The sequence below is a fragment of the Phacochoerus africanus genome, chromosome 2, assembly GCF_016906955.1.
Source record: "Phacochoerus africanus isolate WHEZ1 chromosome 2, ROS_Pafr_v1, whole genome shotgun sequence".
In the NCBI taxonomy this organism is placed as follows: Eukaryota; Metazoa; Chordata; class Mammalia; order Artiodactyla; family Suidae; genus Phacochoerus; species Phacochoerus africanus.
The window spans coordinates 186170938-186192929 of NC_062545.1; the positions used below are offsets into that span (position 1 = coordinate 186170938).

General features: G+C 44.1%; 1 protein-coding gene across 3 annotated transcripts in view; it reads left to right on the forward strand.

Moving 5' to 3' along the window:
* The first annotated feature begins 212 nt into the window (after nt 1-212).
* Nucleotides 213-21992, forward strand: part of SAMD4A (sterile alpha motif domain containing 4A) — a 222896-nt gene continuing 201116 nt past the window's right edge. Inside the window, exons 1-2 of one of the 3 annotated variants that reach the window (XM_047767380.1) lie at nt 213-606; nt 1831-2460. In XM_047767380.1, the coding sequence (XP_047623336.1) occupies nt 2265-2460 (196 nt within the window). In that variant the 5' untranslated portion in view covers nt 213-606; nt 1831-2264. Of the gene's footprint in view, nt 607-674; nt 1234-1830; nt 2461-21992 lie in introns of those variants that run through there. The other 2 variants (XM_047767382.1, XM_047767381.1) reach the window with 2 other exon arrangements.

A 21992-nucleotide genomic window follows, 5' to 3' on the forward strand; every position in this document is an offset into this window, starting at 1 on the left:
GCCTGTGGCAGCACCGACTCCGCTGCAGCGCCCTCCAAGTCCCCTTCCGCCTGCTCTCCAGCTGCTCCAGCGCCCCAACCCCTCCAGAAATCGCGGGCGGTCGAGGGGAGGAATTCACTTGGACCCCTCCCCTTCTCCAAACTTCTTCCCTCCCCCCGCTGTTCCTCCAACCCTACCCCACTGCGCCATCCGGCTCCTCCCTCTTCGATCCCCTCCCCTTTTCTGGTCCCCGCTAAGGAATCCGCCCCCCACCCTCGCCGCCGGCCGGTCCGGGGATCCTCCCCCGACTCCCCCAGTGTGCAGCCGCCGCCGCCCGGGTTCCTCTCCCCCCGCTCGGGCGCTCCCTGCCAAGCCCATGATGTAATGGTGTATGTTAATCAGTAGCATGTGGGGAGCTCCGGCTCCGGCGGCTCAGTCCTCCGCCAGCCGACACTGGAGACAGCAGGAGCGGCGGCTGGGACCCGCAGCGCTGCGTTCTCTCAGCGCCGCCCGCTCCGACGGCATGGCCCGCAGCCCGCGCTTCGGGCGTCCCCAACCTCGCTGAGAGTTGCCGCGGTCCCGGACCCGCGCTTGGGGCCCCGAGCCGCCGAGATGAACCGCTCCGAGGTGAGCGCCCTATCTCATTTGCCCCAGGGAGGGGACCCGCGGGGCCCTAGGTCCCTTTCCCGGGGGACTTGCCCCCTCCGCTCGGGAAGTTCTGGGAGCGGGGAAACCGGATGCTGGGAGTGAGCCGCCCCTCAAGGGTTGGCTGAGTTGCTAGTCCCTCTTCGCTGCCGCCGCCGCCGCCACCCCCGGCGGCCACCCGGACTGGTTTAGGACTGGGGGAACCCTCGAAACCGAACTTTTCTTCTTGTCGGTCGTTTGGGGGCGTGTGCCAGTGTCGTGGAGCCGCAGTCCCTGCCGAGCCACCCTGCCCACCAGGGGAGGCAGTGCTGTGGGCTCCGGCAGACCCGCGCTCGGCATGCGCTCGTGTCCGTGCCGCCTTCGGCCTGGGACGCGCGGGCGAGGCATTGGGCCGGACAGACCCGCCCGTAGGCGGCGGCAGCGGGGGCAGGATGCCTACAGCACACACACACGTACATACTCACATACACACAGACGCACACGCACGCACTCATTTGATCGTTCAGGGTGAAGTAGGCCCTCGGAGACATCCCGGGTGGGCTGGAGCAGCACGGCGCGGGGGAGCCGGGGCTCCGGCTGAGCCTCCGCCCGCTGGGCTCGGAGCTTTGGGTGGGGAGAGTTTATTTTTGTCTTGAGCTGCTGTAGCGGCTGCTCACGGCCTAAATCCAGAGGGGCGCCTGGCGGTGGAGATGCTGGCTGTTGCTGTAGATGGAGCTGCAGCCGTTCGGCTGCTTCTCTGGGAGGAGGAGGAGGTGGTGGCGAAGGGGAGGGGGGGAGGGGGAATAAGAGGAGGAGGAGGAGGAGGAAGGAACTCTGGCTGCTGCTGCTTCAGCCTCTGCTTTGCATTAGCTCCCACCCCCACCCCCGCGCCCCTTCGCAGCCGCATTGCAAGTTTTCTGCTCGAGGAAGATCTGTTGCTGGTGCGGGCTTTCGCAAGCACAGCCCCCAAGGCCACCCCGGGTGGGGTGTGTGGGGAGCACTAGCCATTCGCATCGGCAGCAACAGGAAGCCTTGGGGTCTCCTCACGCACCTGGGAAGGAGGCTTCTTGCCATTCCCAGAAGGGGAATAGCTCATCTCCAGCATCCGGGTGTGGAGAGGCAGACGGATTTGGGGGACCAAACCCCCCTCGGGGCGCCCCCTTCTCCCCTCCCGAGCGCGCTCCCTCGCTGGCCGAGGTCTCATTGCAGCCCTTTCTCTCCTTCCAGTGGTGATCGCCGCTCGGGAATGCGGGTGTGAAGGGTCCGAGCTGCCGCCCAGCGGGGAAGAGACCCCCCCAGACGCCGGAAATCACCATCCCGAAGCCGCGAGAAGGGTGGGGGGGAAAGAGAGCATTCATTCAGTTTGTGTGCCTTGTGGGGAAAAATTTTTTTAATCGCTATTTTTTTAAAAAGAAACATTTCTGTGCTACTGTCTGTCATCATCTCTGGGGGAAATCAGCCAGAATCACCGGAACGTAACTGAAACCAGACGAGAGAGGCAGGAGCCGAGGCAATACCTGCAGCGTCCGGGCACCAGAGCCACCTTGGAACCGGAACGCGTCTCGGGCGGCCGCGGGGCTGCGGCTCCGCCAAACTTTGGGGCGGGCGGGGCGGGCTGGGGCGCCCAGGGGGCTTTGTAGACCGAGGGCCGCCCCCTAACCATGATGTTTCGCGACCAGGTCGGGGTGCTGGCGGGCTGGTTTAAGGGCTGGAACGAGTGCGAGCAGACTGTTGCGCTGCTGTCGCTGCTCAAGCGCGTGAGCCAGACCCAGGCCCGTTTCCTCCAGCTCTGCCTGGAGCACTCGCTGGCCGACTGCGCCGAGCTGCACGTCCTCGAAGGCGAGGCCAACAGTCCCGGTAAGTGCGCTGCCGCCGACGTCCTGCTGTCCGGTCCGCCCTCCCACCCCGAACTCCGGCTTCCCAGCCTCCGGCCTGGGCCCCGCCCCTGCTCTTTGGTCCCCGGGGACTCAAAGGCGAGGCCCCCAGGCCCTTGGCATCTCCCCCCATTCACCCCCGCCCCAGACCCTGCCGCCCACTTACCTCTGCTGGCCGCTTGGGTCTTTTGCCCACTGTCAACTCCTTCAGTCCATTCCGTGTGGTAGCTACGGTAGCACGAATGATTGATTTTTCTCTCATGCAGTTTCCTGGGAAATAAGTAAGTCAGGTCACGTAGAGTCTGGATTTTCTGGGTTTCCCCCCCCCCTTCTTCTTTTGGGCAACGTGGCTCTCTGGATTTCAGCGACACATGAAGATACCCGGGACTGCCCTTTATTAGGCTGTATGAGGAATATATGAACATTCAATTTTATTATTCATTCCCCCCCCCCGGATATTCCAGTTTTATAGCTCCGTCTTCAGAATAATATGTAGGTGATGCTACAGACTATTGAAATGATATTTACAGTTCGTTCGCATACTAAGTGGTTAAACTTAACCATCAAGATGTTATTCGTATTTGTAGAAAGGGTCTCATAGGTGGCAGGCAGGAATTAGGGTCCTTAATGCTTTCGTCAGGAAACTTTACTGAACATAAACAGAATTGTTTCCTATCACCCTGCTGGTGTATACAGACACCTCGACTAGTATAGAAAGTGAATACACTCGGAAGATTCAGCTCTTTGCTATTTACTATTTGCATGTGTGGTGACAGACTGAAATTATATCAGGGGTGAGCATGGGGGATGGGGAATAGGCCTGTTGGTTGTAATTTTGGATGGGGGAAAATCTTTAGTTCATGCTGCAGCAGGATGGTGAACAGAGCCCCCAGTGTTTACGTAGAGAAAAGAATGCAGGGTCCTTTTCCAGCTGTTCCATGTTAGAGCCGCCAGCCTGCAAGACTCAGCAGAGGTCTGGGCTGCCATTTGATGACAAGGTCCAGTCCAGGGCAGCAGGGCCTGGGAGACACTAAAGTGAGTGTGCAGGCAGGACATCAAGAGGAGAGCTGGCCTGCTCCTCACTCCTCCTCCCTGGTATGGTGCTCATGATGCTGGAAACACTAGTATGGGATGTTTCCATATATAGAATCATAGGCTGGAAGTGACCACTGAAAATCCTCACAGTCCTTTTCCTGACCAGATAGGACTGCACCCAGAGGATTCTGTGTTGCCGAGTATAGTGGGCCACCTTGAGGGAATCCCACAGGCCCCACTGGGGTTCTGCCTGAGCTTAATAGCCCACCCCTCTGGTTACTCACAAGGGTGGCAGTGGTGGGCCATTCCCCTCTAGTTTTGTGTTTATAAATAGCTGAAGTGTCGGCTTCCTTCTTAAGGGTGTGGAAACATAACTAGGATAACTGATGACCTACTCTTCTTTACTTCCATTCTTAATGTAACAGGGTAGCCTGGATCACCTGCTTGATTTTTGCTTTCTCAGGTTCGATGGATAAGGTTATATAAACTTTCGCGTTTTATGGAATGCAAAGAATTTAAAGACAGTGATTTATGTTGAATGCTTGACCTCAGTGCTTATAGGGAGGTTTATAGGTTTAAAATAATGATAATTAATCTTTAGGTTACTCAAATGTTAAAGCAACATTTTTTCCCTTTTGAGTAAAAGAGAAGACTTCCCAATATAGCAGCAGTCAGTTCAGTAGGTGAAGCAATTAGATATATAGAACTAAAAAGAAGTTGCTTAGCTTAAAAATGTTAATCTAAGAGGAAAAAATTGAACTTCTGTGAGTTTTAAAAACAATTTGGTAATTTTTCCCTCCAAAAAATTTTAACCATACTTTATTTGTATAAGCTGCCTACCTGTTCATGAGGCTAAATGCTGTAGATATATGAAACCGTAACTGTTATGTAAGATAAGGACCATTTTCCAGTTTCTAGGTTAATCTTTCAACTTGGGCATTTTGCTTCCTTGGAAACTTGGTACTTGTGTTGTTGGGTGGCCAGGACAGAAATTCATTAGTGAGATCATGTGATTGTTTGGTTTACTTCTGCACTGTGGGGATCGTAAAGAGCAAGATTTATTATAGAGTCCCTGAGTCTGGAGCATGGCTCTTTCGTGCATCTGGAACCCAGCTAAGAACCAAGAAAAGGGCAAAAATGCTTACTCAGCAACCAGAATAGATGGCATAAAGTATTGGAGACTACTTCGGACCCTCTTTAGACCTTACTCTTATTTTAGATGACAATCCTAACTTTTTTTTCAGTTTGAAAAATAATCCTTAGCATCTATGGTGTGGCACATTTAGAATGGGGTAAAGGATTGCTGTCACCAGCAGTGAAAAGTGACTCCTGACAGCTTGACAACTAGAAAGGAGACAGAAAAATTATAACTTTAGATACAAGAATTGGGAGCAAAAGCCCTGAACGTTTAGGAATATTAAGATAGAAACTCTCAATAGCCCTGCAGACATGACTTTGTAATAACATAAATCAGTAATTGCTATTTACTAATAATGAGAGTGAACTACCAAAAAAGATACATTTTAAAAATAGACTCTTTGAGAAGAGAGGGAAATGTGCCATAAACATTGAAAATACTAACACTCAAGGTAATCGACCTCCAAAACTCTTTTGGTGTATAAAGCTCTTACCCATTCAGAAAACTAGGCTGTGTAGAATGACTCATTCATTGGCTGGCTGAGGTTTCCTATACCAAAATCATCATGTATCAGTTACTTTATTTTGTAATCTTCAATTAAACACGCAATTTCTCTGGAGTTGAGAGATTTTAAAACTCTGAATGGGAACAAAATTCATATCTGGGGCTTGATCTTAGTATAACAACAACAACAAATTAGTAATAGTGTGAAGTTGGCCCTGTTTTCTCCAGGATTAACTATAAGTAGAGGGAGATAATCCTTCACATTAAATATGGTTTCTTTGAGACCCATGGGATGTATTTTGATACTAACTTTTCATTCTTTTAAATCTAGGATTTATTGAGATTCTAGTGGTTCACCTGTTCATCCTTTGCCTCAGGTTCATGATCATCTGAGATCCAAAGAACATGAGTTTAGTTTGTCCTTATGGATTTGTGTGTGTGTGTGTGTGTGTGTGTGTGTGTGTGTGTGTGTGTGTATGTCATTCCAGGTTTGGTCAATGGATACTGGTCATGATCGGTTCGCTAAAGTTGGAGCTTGTTTCCAGAACCTTCATAACCTCACATATGTGCCCTTCAGCCACCAGCCCAGGTTAACATTGAGATTCTAGCCAGTCTCAGTTTGTAGATGATTGTTTCTGGTGCTGAAATGTCATTTGATGCCTAAAAATGAAACCTACTGACTTTACCTACAGTTCTTCAAAGAAAAAATAGGTTGTGTGGCACTCACGTAAGACTGGTTATTTGAAATATATTTTCCAGTGGAAAGTGTAATAAATGGAGATTCACAAGTGAATCCACAGACTTATTAACTCACAAAACTGCATGTTTTGTGGGGAAATTGCGTATGTTTATAGTAAATAAATGGCAAAGAGATTGTTACTCATAATTAAATACAAAATATAAGAGAAAGGATTATCTGAAATGGTAGTATTGGCAACAAAAATAATTGGTGGAGATTGAAAAGAATTCGTGGGTGTGTTTACTCTCATTAGAGGGTGAAGATGTTGGTTTAATGATTTTTATGGTTTCCATAGTATAGGTAGGTCATACCTGAGTTGATATATTAGATCACAAATTGAGTAAAAGGAAAGCAGAAGAGTATAGGCTTTCTTTATGATATTTCCAGGATAAGGTCTTATTTGTATTTCTTTCTCTTTTTCATTCAACAAACATTTACTGACTGCGTACAGCTTTCCTGGCCCTATGTTATGAAGTGGGAATACAAAGGTAACTTACTGTGTTCCAGTCTCTGGCATGTAGATACCCAGTGTTGAATAAGTGACTAATACAGTATCACAGATGCAATAGGGATTAAAAAGCGTTAGTGGAGAGGTTCTGGGAACATTGAGAACCTACAGCTAATTGGCCCAGGGGAGTCAGGGAAGACTCCACTGAAGAGGAGATGTGCTTGAGTTAAGCTTTGAAGGGTGACTAATAATTGGTTTAATATGTAAAAAGGATTGTACAGAGCAGACATATGAAGGTGTTTTCCAAGCAGAAGGGATAGCATTTATAAACGTGTTGACTTACAAAAGAGCCCGATTATGTGCAAGAAGTAGTGAGTTCAGAATGCTAGGCTCTAAGAGAAGTTAAAAACAGAGCCATGTGTGTGCAGGACCTTGCCAGCTATAATCCTGTAGAGATGATAGAGAACCCAAGAAGACTTTTAGGCAGAGGGATACTGAGAATGAGAAGGGAAGAGGAAGGGAGTTAAAAGATGGAGTGTATGTATCTTTGTACACTTTTTTTGTTTGTTTGTTTTGCCTTTTCTAGGGCCACTCCCATGGCATATGGAGGTTCCCAGGCTAGGGGTCGAATCGCAGCTGTAGCCTCCAGCCTATGCCAGAGCCACAGCAACGTGGGATCCAAGCCGAGTCTGCAACCTACACCACCTACACCACAGGTCACAGCAATGCCGGATTGTTAACCCGCTGAGCAAGGCCAGGGATCGAACCCACAACCTCATGGTTCCTAGTCAGATTCGTTAACCACTGCGCCACGACGGGAACTCCCTCTTTGTACACTTTTGGAAAAGCTTTCTAATATACACGTGTTTCTCTGAGAGGCAGTAATAGAGGAAAGTGAGACAAAGTTTGATTCAGACAGTTTCCATTTTGGCCACATGGTGGCATCATCAGTTTAAGGCAGCTTTGTTGCTTTCATTGCTGTATGGGGAGAAGGAAGGACAGAGGGAGAGAGAGGGAGAGAGGGAAGGTATTCCTCGGGTGGCTAATTATTTATATCCACAGGAAGGGGGTATGGCTAGAGGATTCTTAGAGTAGGTATTTTGAAATAGACTGGGCTAGTCAATTTCCGAGCCTTAGTTTTCTCATTTGTAGAATGGAGTTAATAAAACCTTGTTATTGTCCGGAATCTACTCGTTAATGGTCTGGTGAGTACCTGTTCTGTCTGCCAAGTTTAAATTTGCCTCCAATTTATATGGAATTTATATAATTAATGGTTTCATAAATGATAGGACCTCTTTTGTCTAAAGGATTATCAGAAAGAGATTGAAGATGACATGGAATGCTGAAAAGATATGAGTCTCCTTTGCGTCACCTTCTATATTTTAACTTTGTTGTTCTAGTCTCTATCATGTTGGGTCCTTAAAAAATACTGCACTGACCCAGTTTTCCCGAGTAACTTGTCAACACATTTTCCCCTCAGCTGGTGAATGTGAAAAGAAGAAATCATTTTGTGTAGTGAAATACATAGGGATTTTATATCTGAAACACTTCGGGTGTTGTGATTTTCTTTGGATTGGTCTGGGATGAGACAGGGAGTGGGTCATACACACTTGTGACCTTTATTTCGAATAAGTTGGATTTGGTTGTTTAGCTTGGATGCTCAAAGTCTTTAGCAACTGAATATATGTTATAAAGAGATCTCATCAAAGCAAGTAGAAGGCAGGCAAACCTAACAGCAATCAGATTGGTTTGTTTATGTGTAAATAAACAAATGAGGGTCAGAAGGGCTGAGAAATAAATGAAAACTACCCAGTATGTCCTGCAGAAGTGTCATTTTAATGAGAATTGACAACACCAGATAAGAGAAAATACCTCTTCTCCTTGACCTGAGGAGACATTTGGAGGTTTTCATCTACCAGAGAAGTGCCTTACATAATTCATTTGCTAGAAAAGCAATCTTTTTTTTCTTTTAAAAATATAATTTCTGGAGTTCTGGTTGAGGCTCAGCAGGTTAAGAACCCAACATAGTGTCTGTGAGGATGTGGGTACAATCCCTAACCTTGTTCAGTGGATTAAGGATCTGGCATTGCTGTGGCTATGGTGTAGGTCAACAGCTGCAGCTCTGATTTGACCCCTAGTCTAGGAATTACCATATGCCACAGGTGTGGCCCTAAAAAGGAAATATACATACATGTATTTTTCTTTACTTTGAATTTTTAGCCTGTTCCTTCCTGTCCATCTTTTCTAATCATTCCTTCCAAGGCCTTACTGAGTTCATCCAATTCACAAAGATTAAGATGCAGAATGAGGTGTCTCTTCTGAGCTATTTTTTGCTTCTGTGGAAGCTGCCCGAGACAGGAATCTTCCAAGAAAAGCAGAACTTTCAGCAGAGGAGTCAAGCTTGCTCTTGATGTTAGTAAAGGTGGGTCTTGCTCTGAAGCCTGAATCCCTAAGAGCCAGCTTGGAATTTGGAGGACCTTGCTGCTTCTAGGTAGGTGTGTTTTACTCCTTGAGACTCTCAAGCTCATTCTAGTATTTTGTTCCCACTCTAGGTATCATTATTTTATACAGTTTTCCTTTTCTTGAATTACCAGGAGGGGAAAAATCAAATGATTCAGTGGCTTCTTTTACACAATACTTAATACTGCTAATTGGTACACGGAGAAAAATATCTGGTAAGAAACTGTGGGACCAAGTTCGTCAGTACCTCTTTTTTTTTTTTTTTTTTGTCTTTTGCCATTTTTTCTTGGGCCGCCCCCGTGGCACATGGAGGTTCCCCAGCTAGGGGTCTAATCGGAGCTGTAGCTGCCAGCCTACATCAGAGCCACAGCAACGCGGGATCCGAGTTGCGTCTTCAACCTACACCACAGCTCATGGCAACGCCGGATCCTTAACCCACTGAGCAAGGCCAGGGATCGAACCCGCAACCTCATGGTTCCTAGTCTGATTGGTTAACCACTGAGCCACGACAGGAACTCCCCATCAGTACCTCTTAATTCACCAAGTCCTGCAGCCGAGAGCTGGGCACTGTGTCCAGAGGTGAGATAGGTGGGATGATTTCCCCTTAAGGAGCTTACATTCTAGTTGTGCATGTAAAACAATGTATACATAGAGGACCCCTGACTTGAAGTGGTTTGAATTAGATGATTTTTTGACTTTATGATTCCAAAAGCAATATGCATTCAGTAGAAATCTTTCTTGGAATTGTTTTGTTTTGCTTTTTAGGGCCGCACCCGCAACATACAGAGGTTCCCAGGCTAGGAGTCTAATTGGAGCCACAGCTGCTGGCCTAGGCCAGAGACACAGCAATGCAGGATCTGAGCCTCATCTGCGACCTATACCACAGCTCACGGTAATGCCAGATCCTTAACCCACTGAGTGAGGCCAGGGAACAAACCTGCAACCTCATGGTTCCTAGTTGGATTCGTTTCCACTGTGCCACAACAGAGACTCCCTTTCTTGGGAGTTTTAAATTTTGATCAGGCTCTCCATTTGCCTGTTGCATGATCCTCAGCCACTCCACCACAAGGGTAAACAAGGGAGACACTCTTCCAGCCCTCTTGTAACCATGTAACCATTCTGTTTGTCACTTTCAAGGCAGTCATCAATAAATTACATGAGAGGGTCATGAACTTTATTATAAAATAGGCTTTGTGTTGGATGATTGTGCCCAACCAGGGGCTAATGTAAGTGTTCTGAGCACATTTAAGGTGGGCTAGGCTATGCTATGATGTTCAGCAGGTTAAGGGTATTGGATGCATTTTCAACTCATGATAAGTTTATTAGGAGGTAACCCCATCATAATCTGAGGAAGATCTCTATATGTCATAGGTGGACTATAAAGAGTTGCTAAATGCTGTGGTTTCAATGAAAGAACAAACTGGAGTTGAGTGATGTGAAGAGAACAGGATGGGCTGGGTCATCCAAGAAGTAAACTTGGGTGTGTCATTTGGAATGAATGTTTCGAGCTCATGAGATTCTTGCCTTTTTAGTACTTTTAATGAGAGTTTCATTAAGGAAATCACACATGCAGAGGGAGTCCATGTGTGGGCCATGTAAGGAGCAGGCTTCCTGAGCTCTGAAGGATGAGTATGAATTTGTTAGAGGGGAGCGTGGTGCTGGTCGTCCATCAGGAATGACTTCTTGAATGGAGAAGGATCAATCCAAACACTTCTCTGATTTCTAACATCTTTAAAGTAGGAAAACAATACATCAGCTCAACCCCAATTTTTATCCCTAAAATTACCCAGGATATTAGACTTAGTAATAGTTCTTTTGGCTCCTTTCAGTAGAATACTGTTGCCTGTCACTTGGACTAGAACTAGTGTTGAGAAGAAACGTCTTAAACACTTACAGGAAAAGATAAAAGTGTCTTAAACTAGTTTTCAAAATTTAACGTGCCCACAGATCGCTTGGGGATTTTGTTAAACCGAACATTCTTACTGAGGAGGTCTGCGGGAGGTGGGAGGTGGGGTGCTGAGCTCCTGCATTCCCAATAAACTCCCAGCTGCTGTTGCTACTGCAGATCTCTGGACCACACGTCGTCGAGCAGACAGATCATAGACTGTTAGAGGTAGAAAGGAATTTAGAGGTAATTGGTGCTTTGGCTTTCAAGTTTTATGGATGAGTATCACAAGATTTTTGTTTGCAAATGAAAACTTAAAGGAAAGCTTATGGGAAGTAGATGAACGCCGCCACCCCCACCTCCCCCCCACCTCCCCCCCCCCCCGCCCCCTTCCCCCCCCACCACCAGCAAAACAAAACCCAGCCGATCTCTACCCACCAATGCTAACCTTCCGAGGAGAGCACTTTGAAATCTGATTTCCCCAGGCTGAGGTGGTCACAGCCTGAATCGAGTCTGGGGTTGCGGAAGGCTGAGCTGGGCTCTGTTGTAGCATTTCCCGAGCTTTTTGGCTGTGCCCCTGCTGGAATTTCCAGGCATTCTAATGATCAGTGTCCCATGGAAAATAAGACTCCGGGAAAGATTCTTTTTTTTTTTTTTTTTGCTGATGCTATGGACTGTAAGTTGAGCTGGAAAGAACAGGAATGTTAATTCCAGAAACCGGATGGGAAAGACCTCTTCCAACTTCCCCAGTGTACTCCCACCAAGTGCAATCATTGGAATTTCTGAAGCAGCTTATCCTGATCTGTCAGTAGAATTGTGTGTGCAGCATAAATACATAGAGTATGGACTTTCATTGTATACATTTCCATCTGAGTGATATGTGCACTAAAATACATGATGTAAATATGTGACTAGAGAGGCCATGGGAAAACATTTGTGAATTTCTGAAGAGTTGTAAGGGAATACTGGGGGAGTCATCAGAAGCTGCATGAATAACATTTCTTTTTGGGAAGGAAAGAAGGAAGGAGAAAGTCAGTTCTGTACCTTGTACGGATATGTGAGGTTGATACCGATCCTGTGCAAGATACCAGGGAGAGTATTTGAAACTTGATGTGTGTGCATTTAGACAAAGAAATAGGAAGCAGCCTGGTTTTCCTAAGAATGGGAAGACTGGGTCATGGAGAATTAATGTCATTTCCCTTTTGTTGGGGGAATGGGAAGGGAAGGGAGATAGCATTTATGGATAGGCTTCTGTATTCTGGGCAGATTGCAGGAATTCTGGTTGGCATCCCATATCTAAGTTTTAGCATAGCCTCTGACAAAGCCCTTTATTTCTTGATGAGTAAAATGGAGACATGGGGGCTGGGTGAGAGGCTAATCGTGTGGCATTAGAGTGACTTCCACTGGCTTCAGTCTTGAGGGGGGTCTTTGGTGCTGTGCTTGGGCTCACATGTCCTACATCATTATTTGTGTTGACTGACAGCCAGGGGTACCCAAGAAAGCAGAGACTGAGGCGAGGGTTGGCATGCAGGTAGTTTATTTTGGGCAGTGATCCTGGGGGACAGGATGGGGATCCGGAGAGGAGAGAAACAGAGGGGAGGGGAAGCCAACACAGAGCTGTTTGATCAAGCTGGTCACTGCCATGGCACTGAAGCTCAGCCCCCTGGGACCCTCTGAGGAGCTGTGCAGACTGTGCCTCTGAAGGGACAGTCACAGTGGGCATTTATCAAGGGGCTCCCCTGGGTCAAGAGTTGCCCTGAGGTGCGAAGCCCTTGTACTTCTAGGTTTGCACATGCGCAAGTGTGGGCCCTTTCCACAGTTATCCCAGCTGTAGTGTCAGAGAAGCCCCAAGGCAGAGAGCTAGAGAGAGGTGGTACTACAGAGGCAGGGTCCTGTCAGGTTACACCTGCCCGAAGCTGCTGGCAGCCATGGCAAGGACTGGGGTGTAAGCTGGGCTGAGAAGGTGTAGTTATCCAATTTGTGGATGAACCTAGAGAAATAGCTGGGGGCTTGATGACTGAATCTTGATCCCAGTTTCTTGAATATAACAAGATGGCTATTAAACCACTAAAAGTGTAGTCTACCTTTGCATCCCTTAGACCTTTGCTGGGGGAGGCATGGCTTATCAGTAGCACACAGGAAAAGGACTTTGGGCTTTTAGTAGACTTAGAGCTTAGTATGATATAAATAATGTCACAATGTGGTTGCTTCCAAAGCCGCTGTGCTTTTAACAATACATTTTGTGTATAATGCAATATACAATATCTGAATTCAGGTCAGGTCTTCTCTTCAGGCCAGCCTGGAGTGTGGGGTGCTGTTCTGAGCACGCACTTTGAGGAAGATGGATGAGTAAGGATATGGCCAGAGGCAGGAGGAGGATGGTGCTCTTGAGAACCAGGGGGAACATTTAGGTTGGCAAAAAAGATGGGCAGAGAACATGACAACTGTCATTAATTCCCCAGAAGGTTGCCTTGAAGTTGAGGGGTTCAATTTTATATGTGTAGAAGCCGAAGCTCATTTAGCTCAAAGAAAAACCTGACAACTAGAGTTTCATCAGAGATGGACAAGCATTTATTATTGTGCAATACTAAATGCAGTTGTGCAATTGTGTACTAAATGTATGTAGTAGATATACTAGCACAGAAGAACACTTCTACATAAGATCGGCTCCTCATTTCTGAGCACCTGCTCTGTGCCAGGCATCTTCCTGAATTCTTGCCATAAATTATCCCATTTCTTCATCCCAGCCACCCTTTGAGATGAGGTTCGAACTGTTCTCATTCCATTGGTCAGGGAGGAAGCAAGCAGTCCAGCCTCAGAACCCCTCCGTGGGCTTCTCCACTGTAGGGACGCAGTAGGTGTTTCATTAGAAAAGAAGCTGTGACCTCTCAGTAACCCCCGAGGTCCCTTCTAACCTTAAGATTCTATGACTTCTGTTAGAAATAAAGGTAAATCTTTTCCAGAACTGTCCAGAACATAGGAGAAAGAAAGAGATAATATGAGTAAAGGAATGAAGGAGTGAATGAGTATGGGTGATCTTAAAAGTTGTCTTCAAGCAATTTCCAGTGTGTTCCTTGTGTATTTCTTTTTTGCTATTTCTTGGGCCGCTCCCGCGGCATATGGAGGTTCCCAGGCTAGGGGTCTAATTGGAGCTGCAGCCACCGGCCTACGCCAGAGCCGCAGCAACGCAGGATCCAAGCCGCGTCTGCAACCTACACCACAGCTCACGGCAATGCTGGATCGTCAACCCACTGAGCAAGGGCAGGGACCGAAGCCGCAACCTCATGGTTCCTAGTCGGATTCATTAACCACTGCGCCATGATGGGAACTCCCCTTGTGTACTTCTTAACCTGTTTGCACTGCAGGTTTGTGGCGCCTTGTTTAGGAAATATAAAATAGAGTGATGTTCTGTTCGTTTCTGAAGCAGCCGGTGAGGTGAGGCTAGGTCACCATGAAGAGGAGGGCCTCCGAAGTTAGGAAAAGATGCAATGTCAGATTCGTTTCTGCGTGAGTTAAGGACTCTGAGTTGCCGTGAGCTGTGGTGTAGGTCGCGGACGTGGCTCAGATCTGGCATTGCTGTGGCTATGGCTGGCAGCTGTAGCTCCGATCTCCACCCCTAGCCTGGGAACTTCCATGTACCACAGGTGAGGCCCTAAAAAGAATAATAATAAAAAAAAAAAGATGCAATGAACTGAATGGAATCTTGTTTCTTTGGGTTCACACAGGAGCAGTGATAAGCTCCCAGGGTGTCAGTCATTTATTAGCAAAGGTAAATCATAATTGCAATCTGTGTCTCCAGATCTTTTTTGTTTTCTGTGTGTAGTTCTAAAAGTGACTCTAGGATATTCTTTCTATGGTAGCAGATATCTTTTCTTTCTCTCTCTCCCTCACTCCCTCTTACAGCATTTTCTATGTGTCATGCACCATATAGATGGCTGCACATACACACAACCATCTCGTGTTATTGAAGAGATGCACGATACAAAAAAGCAGAACAAAATGGTTGTGAAAATTAAATGTATATTTCAATAGATAATGTGCTTATTAGTTTTTATTTTGTAAAGCTAAAGATTTTATTATAGTTGATTTATGAGGTAATGTGCTTATTATTACCTAGAGTCTAACACATTGTACGTGCATAATAATGATTTCTGAATTATGTATTTTGTGTATGTATAATGCTATGCATATAATACAAAGTATGTGTAATATGTATATAATACAACACAGGTTAATACTATGTATAGTCTGTGTATATAATAGAAAGTAGCTATTGTCTCCATTTTACAGATGAGGAAACTGATGTTGAGACTGGTTGAACATGTGCTGAGGTGAACTGTGATGTGTCTGATCTAAAAGCCTGAATTGAATCCTCACTACTGTAAGAATACTGCAGATCTCTTTTAGTTCTTGGTAAATAAACATGTCGGTGTTTAGAAGAAAAGTTCTTAAGGATATTTAGTGGTGGTTTTAATAACGTTTTATAAATTCGGTCTTGGAAAAATTCTTTTCAGCTTGTCCGTTTTAATGTTCCTCTTATTTATCACATTTTAATCCTGTGTAGCTGATATAGCTCAGCTTCTTTTTTCTTCTGGCATTTAAAAAAGCTAAGTGAAAGGCATTGATTCAAACATTTCCCTTCCTATTAGGAAGACTTATGGGACAGGAGGCTTCTGCTGCCTCTGCCTGAACAGGCAGGACTCAGGGAAGGAAACAGGCTCAGCAAGCTACAGAGAGGAAAGAATGAGGAATGTGTTATCTAATAGCTCATGGCATCCTTGACTTTGACAAACTAGCAATTGATGAGCTGGGTCAGGATCTCCTTAGGATCTGGAATTGGGCAAAGCACCAACTTGAGGGCTGTAAATTAAAACAAGCTCTCCCATTGTTTGTGAATGGTGGAAATTTTCTGAAGATTAATTTAGGAAAACCTATATTATAGTTGATCTAAGAGTGAATTGTACTTATTTTCTAGCAGCATAAAATTGAGGTGGAAGAGCCCTTATCTACTCAAGCCCTGCTCTTAAAAATTGGAGAAGACTGAGGGACCTGATAGTAGGGAAGGACTGTTGCTTCCTGGCATCTCTGACCTAGATCTTGGACTCCCATCTCTTTCCCAGGGCTGACTTGGTCACCATGGTCACCATATTGAATGGCTGTGCCGGGCACAGAGGATGCCCTATGTACCTGAGTGTCAGAGACAACATTCACTAGTCTCCTTCCTTGAGGTTGTTTCCAGACCCTCCTGCTTTTTTGTTTCTTTACTCACCATAAGGCACATATTTGTTTTCCTTGGAGGGTGATTAGCACACATATGTTGAAATGGTAGAGAGTTACAGTGTAGGAAGGTTTGGCTTTATTTTGGCATGTTTTAATCACAGTTCCAGTAATGTCCTCTTGGTTTATGCAGGAGCTGACTCAGCCATTCTGGAGTTATCCTAAATCCCAGTCGAGAACTGGGTGCCATTCATGATACTACCCGGCCGCCTGGGGGAGAGATTTCATTCACTGGTCGGGGAAGCAGTTCCTTTGCATGGTGGTGTGGTGGACCAGTGAGACTCCTTCTGGAGTGACTCTTGACTCCTCGGTGTTCATTGGCACCCTGCAGGCACCTCCTTTCCATCATCTGTCCCAAGGCATTGTCATTCTTCACCATCCAGACTAGCCTGTGTCTTAGTCACTTTCATCCTCCAGCCCCTAATCTTGTGTCTGGAATTGAGGGGTCTTGGTAAAAGATTTTTGAAAGAATGGATGAGTGAATACAAAGACATTTTACTCATAGCCCTTGTCCACAAGGGGTTTATATCTTGGATGTGAGAAAAACCAAATAATCTAAAGATGGAATAATTAAACCAGGACAAGATCATAACCCTAGTGCAGTTGCCAAGAGGTATGTGATAAAGGCCAGATGAGAGAAAGAGATGCTCTTAACTTTTAATTCCCTCATGGAAGATATGGGTTAGGGTCTTGGCATCATCACTTTGAAATGTATCATGGGGTAAGAAGGATTTAAACTCTCTGAGCCTCAATTTCCTCATCTGTGACATGGAGTTAGCCTACAAAAGTCACTATTACCAGGATGAAGCAGGTCATATATGCATAAAGTACCTTGTAAGCTGCTCTGTGTTATATAAATGTGAGGTGACATTGGGCTCAAATGACCAACTAAACCCATGGGATACAAAGTTCAAGAATGTGGGTGTTGAAAATGTCCAGGAAAATTTAGCCATGGACTCATTTTCAGGGCTTTTGCTTGTTAGCAAGAACTGAAATAAACACAGTTCTATTGATAAATACCAGCCACCTTTGGGCCTGGACCAAAGCCTGCATCTGCTGATTCAACCGGGACTTGTAGCCATGGCCTGGAGTCCCCACAGGCTGGCCTGGCTGTAACTTGTCAGACTTCAGTTTGTGTCCATGTTCATCCTTTTAATGGATTAGGTCACTGAGTGCATTCTCTTTCAGTATGAATGACTTCAGATGTCAGTGCTAAAGCATTTCTTTTAGGGAAAGTTACACAAAATGCTCTGTGGTGACCACCGTACCCATGCCTGCAAATATTTTCAGTGTTCATAGAGCCATTGAAAACATGCCATGTCTGTTTGGCATGTCTGGATTCTTTAAAAATTTGGGATTATTAAGTTTTTTGTTTGAGCTTTATACTTAAAGAGGTAACTTTTTCATAAAAGTTATTCTACAACTTTAAACCATGCAGTGGGGAACCTTTTGAGTATTTTTTGTATACGTCAGCTAAACAAGAAAATAATTATGTTCTGCTTTTTATTCTTTAATATTATTTTCACCTTTACCGTTCATCGAACAAGTGTTAGTTGGAAAAGGAGAGCAGTCTCTTGTTATTGTTCTTGGTTTTTTTTTTTTTTTTTTCTTAAACAAAATTTCCCTATTCTCACATTTTTCTTTTAGTGGCAGAATGAGCTGTGTTAGCACATTTTCCAGATTACTGTGGTACTTGCAGATGATCTAAGCACAGTTAACATACTGAAACTCTGAGCTGTAAGATCAAAGTTGGACCTCGTGTGTGATTCTGACATTAAGGTGCTGGTGGGTACTCGGAAATCACCGTGGTGCATATATGTTTAGTTGATAGAATCTTGGGTAGGAAAAATTTGGACAAGAATTGCTACTGCTGCTAGTTTTCTTTAAGATTCTCCCCCTATCTTTTTTCATTGAGAGGGAAAGATTCTCAGAGTTAAAATAACAAATGCTAGGGTGGTTTTTGAACTCCATAGGAGGTAAAATGGTGAGTAGTATTCATCAGCTGCTTAGTCCTGGGATGGAGCAGAGGTGTGTGTGTATAGACAGATCAGGAGGGCCTCCCTGTCCTTGGTGCTCCCACACCCCTTCTTCACACGACCAGCGTGGTACTTAGCATACTGGATTACAGTTACCGTGTTAGCTGAGAAACGGTTACAGAGTAAAGGAAGTGACAGATGATGACAAAGTGTAACATGGGGTTCTGGGTTGGATCCTGGATTCTTCCTGGATTAGGAAAAAAATACTGCCCTAAAAGACAGTATTGGGACAATGGTGAATTTAAATGTGGGCCACATCCATTATAAGGGATAATAGTCTATCAACTTTAAATCTTCTTAATATCATCATTATGCTTTGCCCACATCAGAAAATGTCATCATTAAGAGATGCATACTGAAGTCTTTAGGGGTGAAGGGACGTGATGTCTGCAAGTTGTCCTCAAATGATTGCCATATGTAAGGTGACAAAGATTAAGAATTGGTGAATCTGGGTGAGATGTATATGAGAACACATTTTTTAAAATTAAAAAAAGTTCAAAATGTTTAGCTTTAACTCTTGATATCCTGTACTGAAATGTTGGCTCCAGGAGGGAAAACCTTGTGGGGTTTTTGTTTTTTTTTTTTTTTTAATTTTTTTTTTTAATCACCCTTGTGCAGTTTGCCAGATGAAATACAGGATTCCCAGTTAGCTTTGAATTGCAGATATACCATGAATAATGGGGCATATTTATATCACTTAAACTTAAAACAAAAATACCCAAAAAACCTGTTTGGTGTATCTGCAATCCACAGTTACCTGGGGGTCCTGTATTTTTAGTTGCTGAGTCTGGCAACCCTGTCATGAAACAGCAGTGCTCCTAGTAGCTTCAGGGTGAGATGCACCCAGGAGGTGCTCCGCTGTCATCGGGAATGAATACGTGGCTTTTCAGAATCCTGTTCTGAAGCTTCCTATTAGATAAAACCTATCATGTCCGAGCATAGAGCTGGGGCTTTACCTGTGCTTGGACTTGATCTCCACCTTGTCCTGCTGCCTTTGATTGATCTTTTCTTTTGGGGCTGACGCAAGCCCTCTCCATTTCTCTGAAGTTGGCAGAGTCAACTGGGTTACATTTTATACTAAGTTACCCACATCCTGACACTCCTGACAGTTTTAAGATCTTCTTGTAACACACTTGAGTAAAATGGATACTGGAATCTGTTTTGACAGCTGTTGGAAATCTAGGCTGCTGCTACAGCAGGTTAAAGAGGTTTTTTTGTAACACTGGTATTATTCAGTGAACCTTTTGAAAATATGTGCACACTCTTCAGGCAAATGGTATTTTATAGAATTTAAATGATTTTGGTGTTCACGGTTAAATTGTCAAATATAATGCTCCCAGGGATTATACATACAGTAGTATTTTCCATTAATTTTCTCCACCAATGTAGTAATAGTACATTACAATGGTCTCTATTACCAGTGCCGTTTAAAATACAGGTGCAGAGTCTTTAAATACAGCTAGTCTTTTGCCAGCTGTCCCATTGATAACCTTCCCTTTAAAAAGTGACCTTTGAGCAATTTCATAAAGAATAAATATTTATAGTATTTTCTTGTCGAGCTGCTAAAAGAGGGGTCTATGCAAGTAACAGGTGGCTTCAGTTGGCCTGCATTCACTGAAATGTGATTCAAATAAAGCATTGCATTATTTTACCATTGGAATTGTGATGATGTGCTAGACTGACTTCATTTTTGGCAAATTACATGTCCGTGTTGAGGTTTGGGTTTAGGGTGGGGTGTTTGTGCGTATGCAGGAGCAGGAGAGCTTTACAGATGAGACATAGCAGCTGCGGGATGAGACATCAGGGTCTTCTTTATGAAGCAGAGGAATTTTTTACCAGAGGAGCTGTTGTTCTGCTGGGCTTTAGTTTTAGGGGCAACTGTTCAGATGAACTCTTTAGACTTAAATGTTCTCTCGTCTCAGGAGAGGGCTCTGTCAAATTATCAGTCCAGTGCTTAGCGCATAGTAGGCCCTCACAGGGCAATTTGCTCAATAGAATGAACTAGATAATTATGTTCGGGTTATTATTTAACTTTTAGTATGATTTAATGACTTGAAATAGAAGATCTTTCAGTTACTGCCTTTTACCCAATTGCTTGGCAACACAATTGTTAACATGTTTTCTGATTAAAATAAATGTTCCAATCTGAGTGTACACTAGATAAGATTATAATATAAAGAATTAGAAGCGTTAAATGGATGGGATGGAATTTGTCACAAAAGCTATCTCTGAAAAGTCTATTTTATTAAGCATACTTTCTTCCGTGTCTGGAAAGATTTATCACATTGTGCAAATCAGGTCCCAGCAAATTGGGTGGAAGAATTTTTAAAAAGACAACATCCTTATAAGAATTACATTTCTTTTCTATGGGAGAAAAATTGAAGATGAGAGATCACATGTATAACCCTTGTAATCTTATTTTTCAGTTTATTGAATATATTTAAGTCTTCTTTCCTACCATCAATACATGAATAAATTTTTGTACACACATATGCAAAATTAGGACCATGTGAACACATTGTAGTGGTAGACATGTGCTTATATGCTGTTCTGTGAAAAACATTTAAACTGACTTTTTAAACTTAATATGTCATTCATATTCTAATGTATCACCATTATTTTTTTTTACAACAGTATTTTTAATGACCCTGGAGAATTTCATGGTATGGCTGTGCCATAATTTATTAAACCAAAGCCTTATACTTGGTCATTTAGGTTATTTCCAGTTTTGTTTGTTTGTTTTTTACACAATGTTGTGATAAACAACCTTTGAACACAGTTACTGCTTTGGGAGCCATGCCTGGAAATGCAAATTCTGGGTCACAACATCCTTAAAATTTTATTTATAATATATTAACCATATTGTCCTTGTGAAAGTTTGGGCAAATGTATATTCCTGTGAACATTTTTAAGTATTTAATTCTTAGAGTTCCTGCTGTGGCTCAGCAGGTTAAGGGCCTGATGTCTCTGTGAGGATGTGGGTTCAATCCCTGGCCTTGCTCAGTGGGTTAAGGATCCAGCATGGCTGTAAATTGCAGCATAGGTTGCAGATGTGGCTCGGATCTGGTGTTGCTGTGGCTGTGGTGTAGGCCTCAGCTGCAGCTCCGATTGGACCCCTTGCCTGGGAACTTCTATATGCTGCAGGTACAGCTGTAAAAATAAAAAGTATTTAATTCTTGTAACTCTTTTCTACAATGGACAGTATTAAAAACCAGCAAAAGAGATGTTTGTTTGGTAGGTTCTTATTTTCAGGTGCATTTCTTTGATGATATTTTTTTTTTCTATATTTATGGTCCAGTTTTAGTTTTTATCCTTTCTTTCTGTTTCTTCTTCCATTAGAACATTTTTTGTTACTTACTAACTTATTATGACACTTTATCACATTCTGGTCTTTCCATTTTTGTGTAATGTGATTTGATGTCTGAAAGTTTTAAATTTTGAGTCAGTCAGTCTATTGGTAGGACAAGAATTTTTGAGAGCAAGCAATATTTCTATCAAAAGCTTATTTTCTCCCCCTATGTGCTATCATTTAGTTTTCCAGAAGGAAGGAAGAGGTAACTGCTCAGTTTTAGTTTAATCCCTTCAGAAGAGTTTGAAATTATTAAAATGTATACAACTTTCAAATTAAGAATCAAGACCTGTCTGTATTCGTATGTTGGTGACTAGTATACCAGAAAGCTCAAATTAGTACTTTCATCCTAGAAAGTTCTCATTTTGAAGTTTGGTGTATTTTATATCAAGACGCGTTAGAGGTGGGACAAGAGTTAAAATGGATAAATGATTCATCGTGTGTGAAATTTTCTAAAGACGGAGTAATTTACATGCTCATCTGTCAGGAATGCCTAGACATGGAGATGGGAGCAATGATGGCGACAGGCCTGTCAAAACGGATGGTTTTCTGATTCATGACACCTTCTGGGTCAAAAAGCCTCATGCTTTTCACTCCAGGGATGGCATTTTGTAGCCATATGTGGTATGGATACTTTGTTTAGA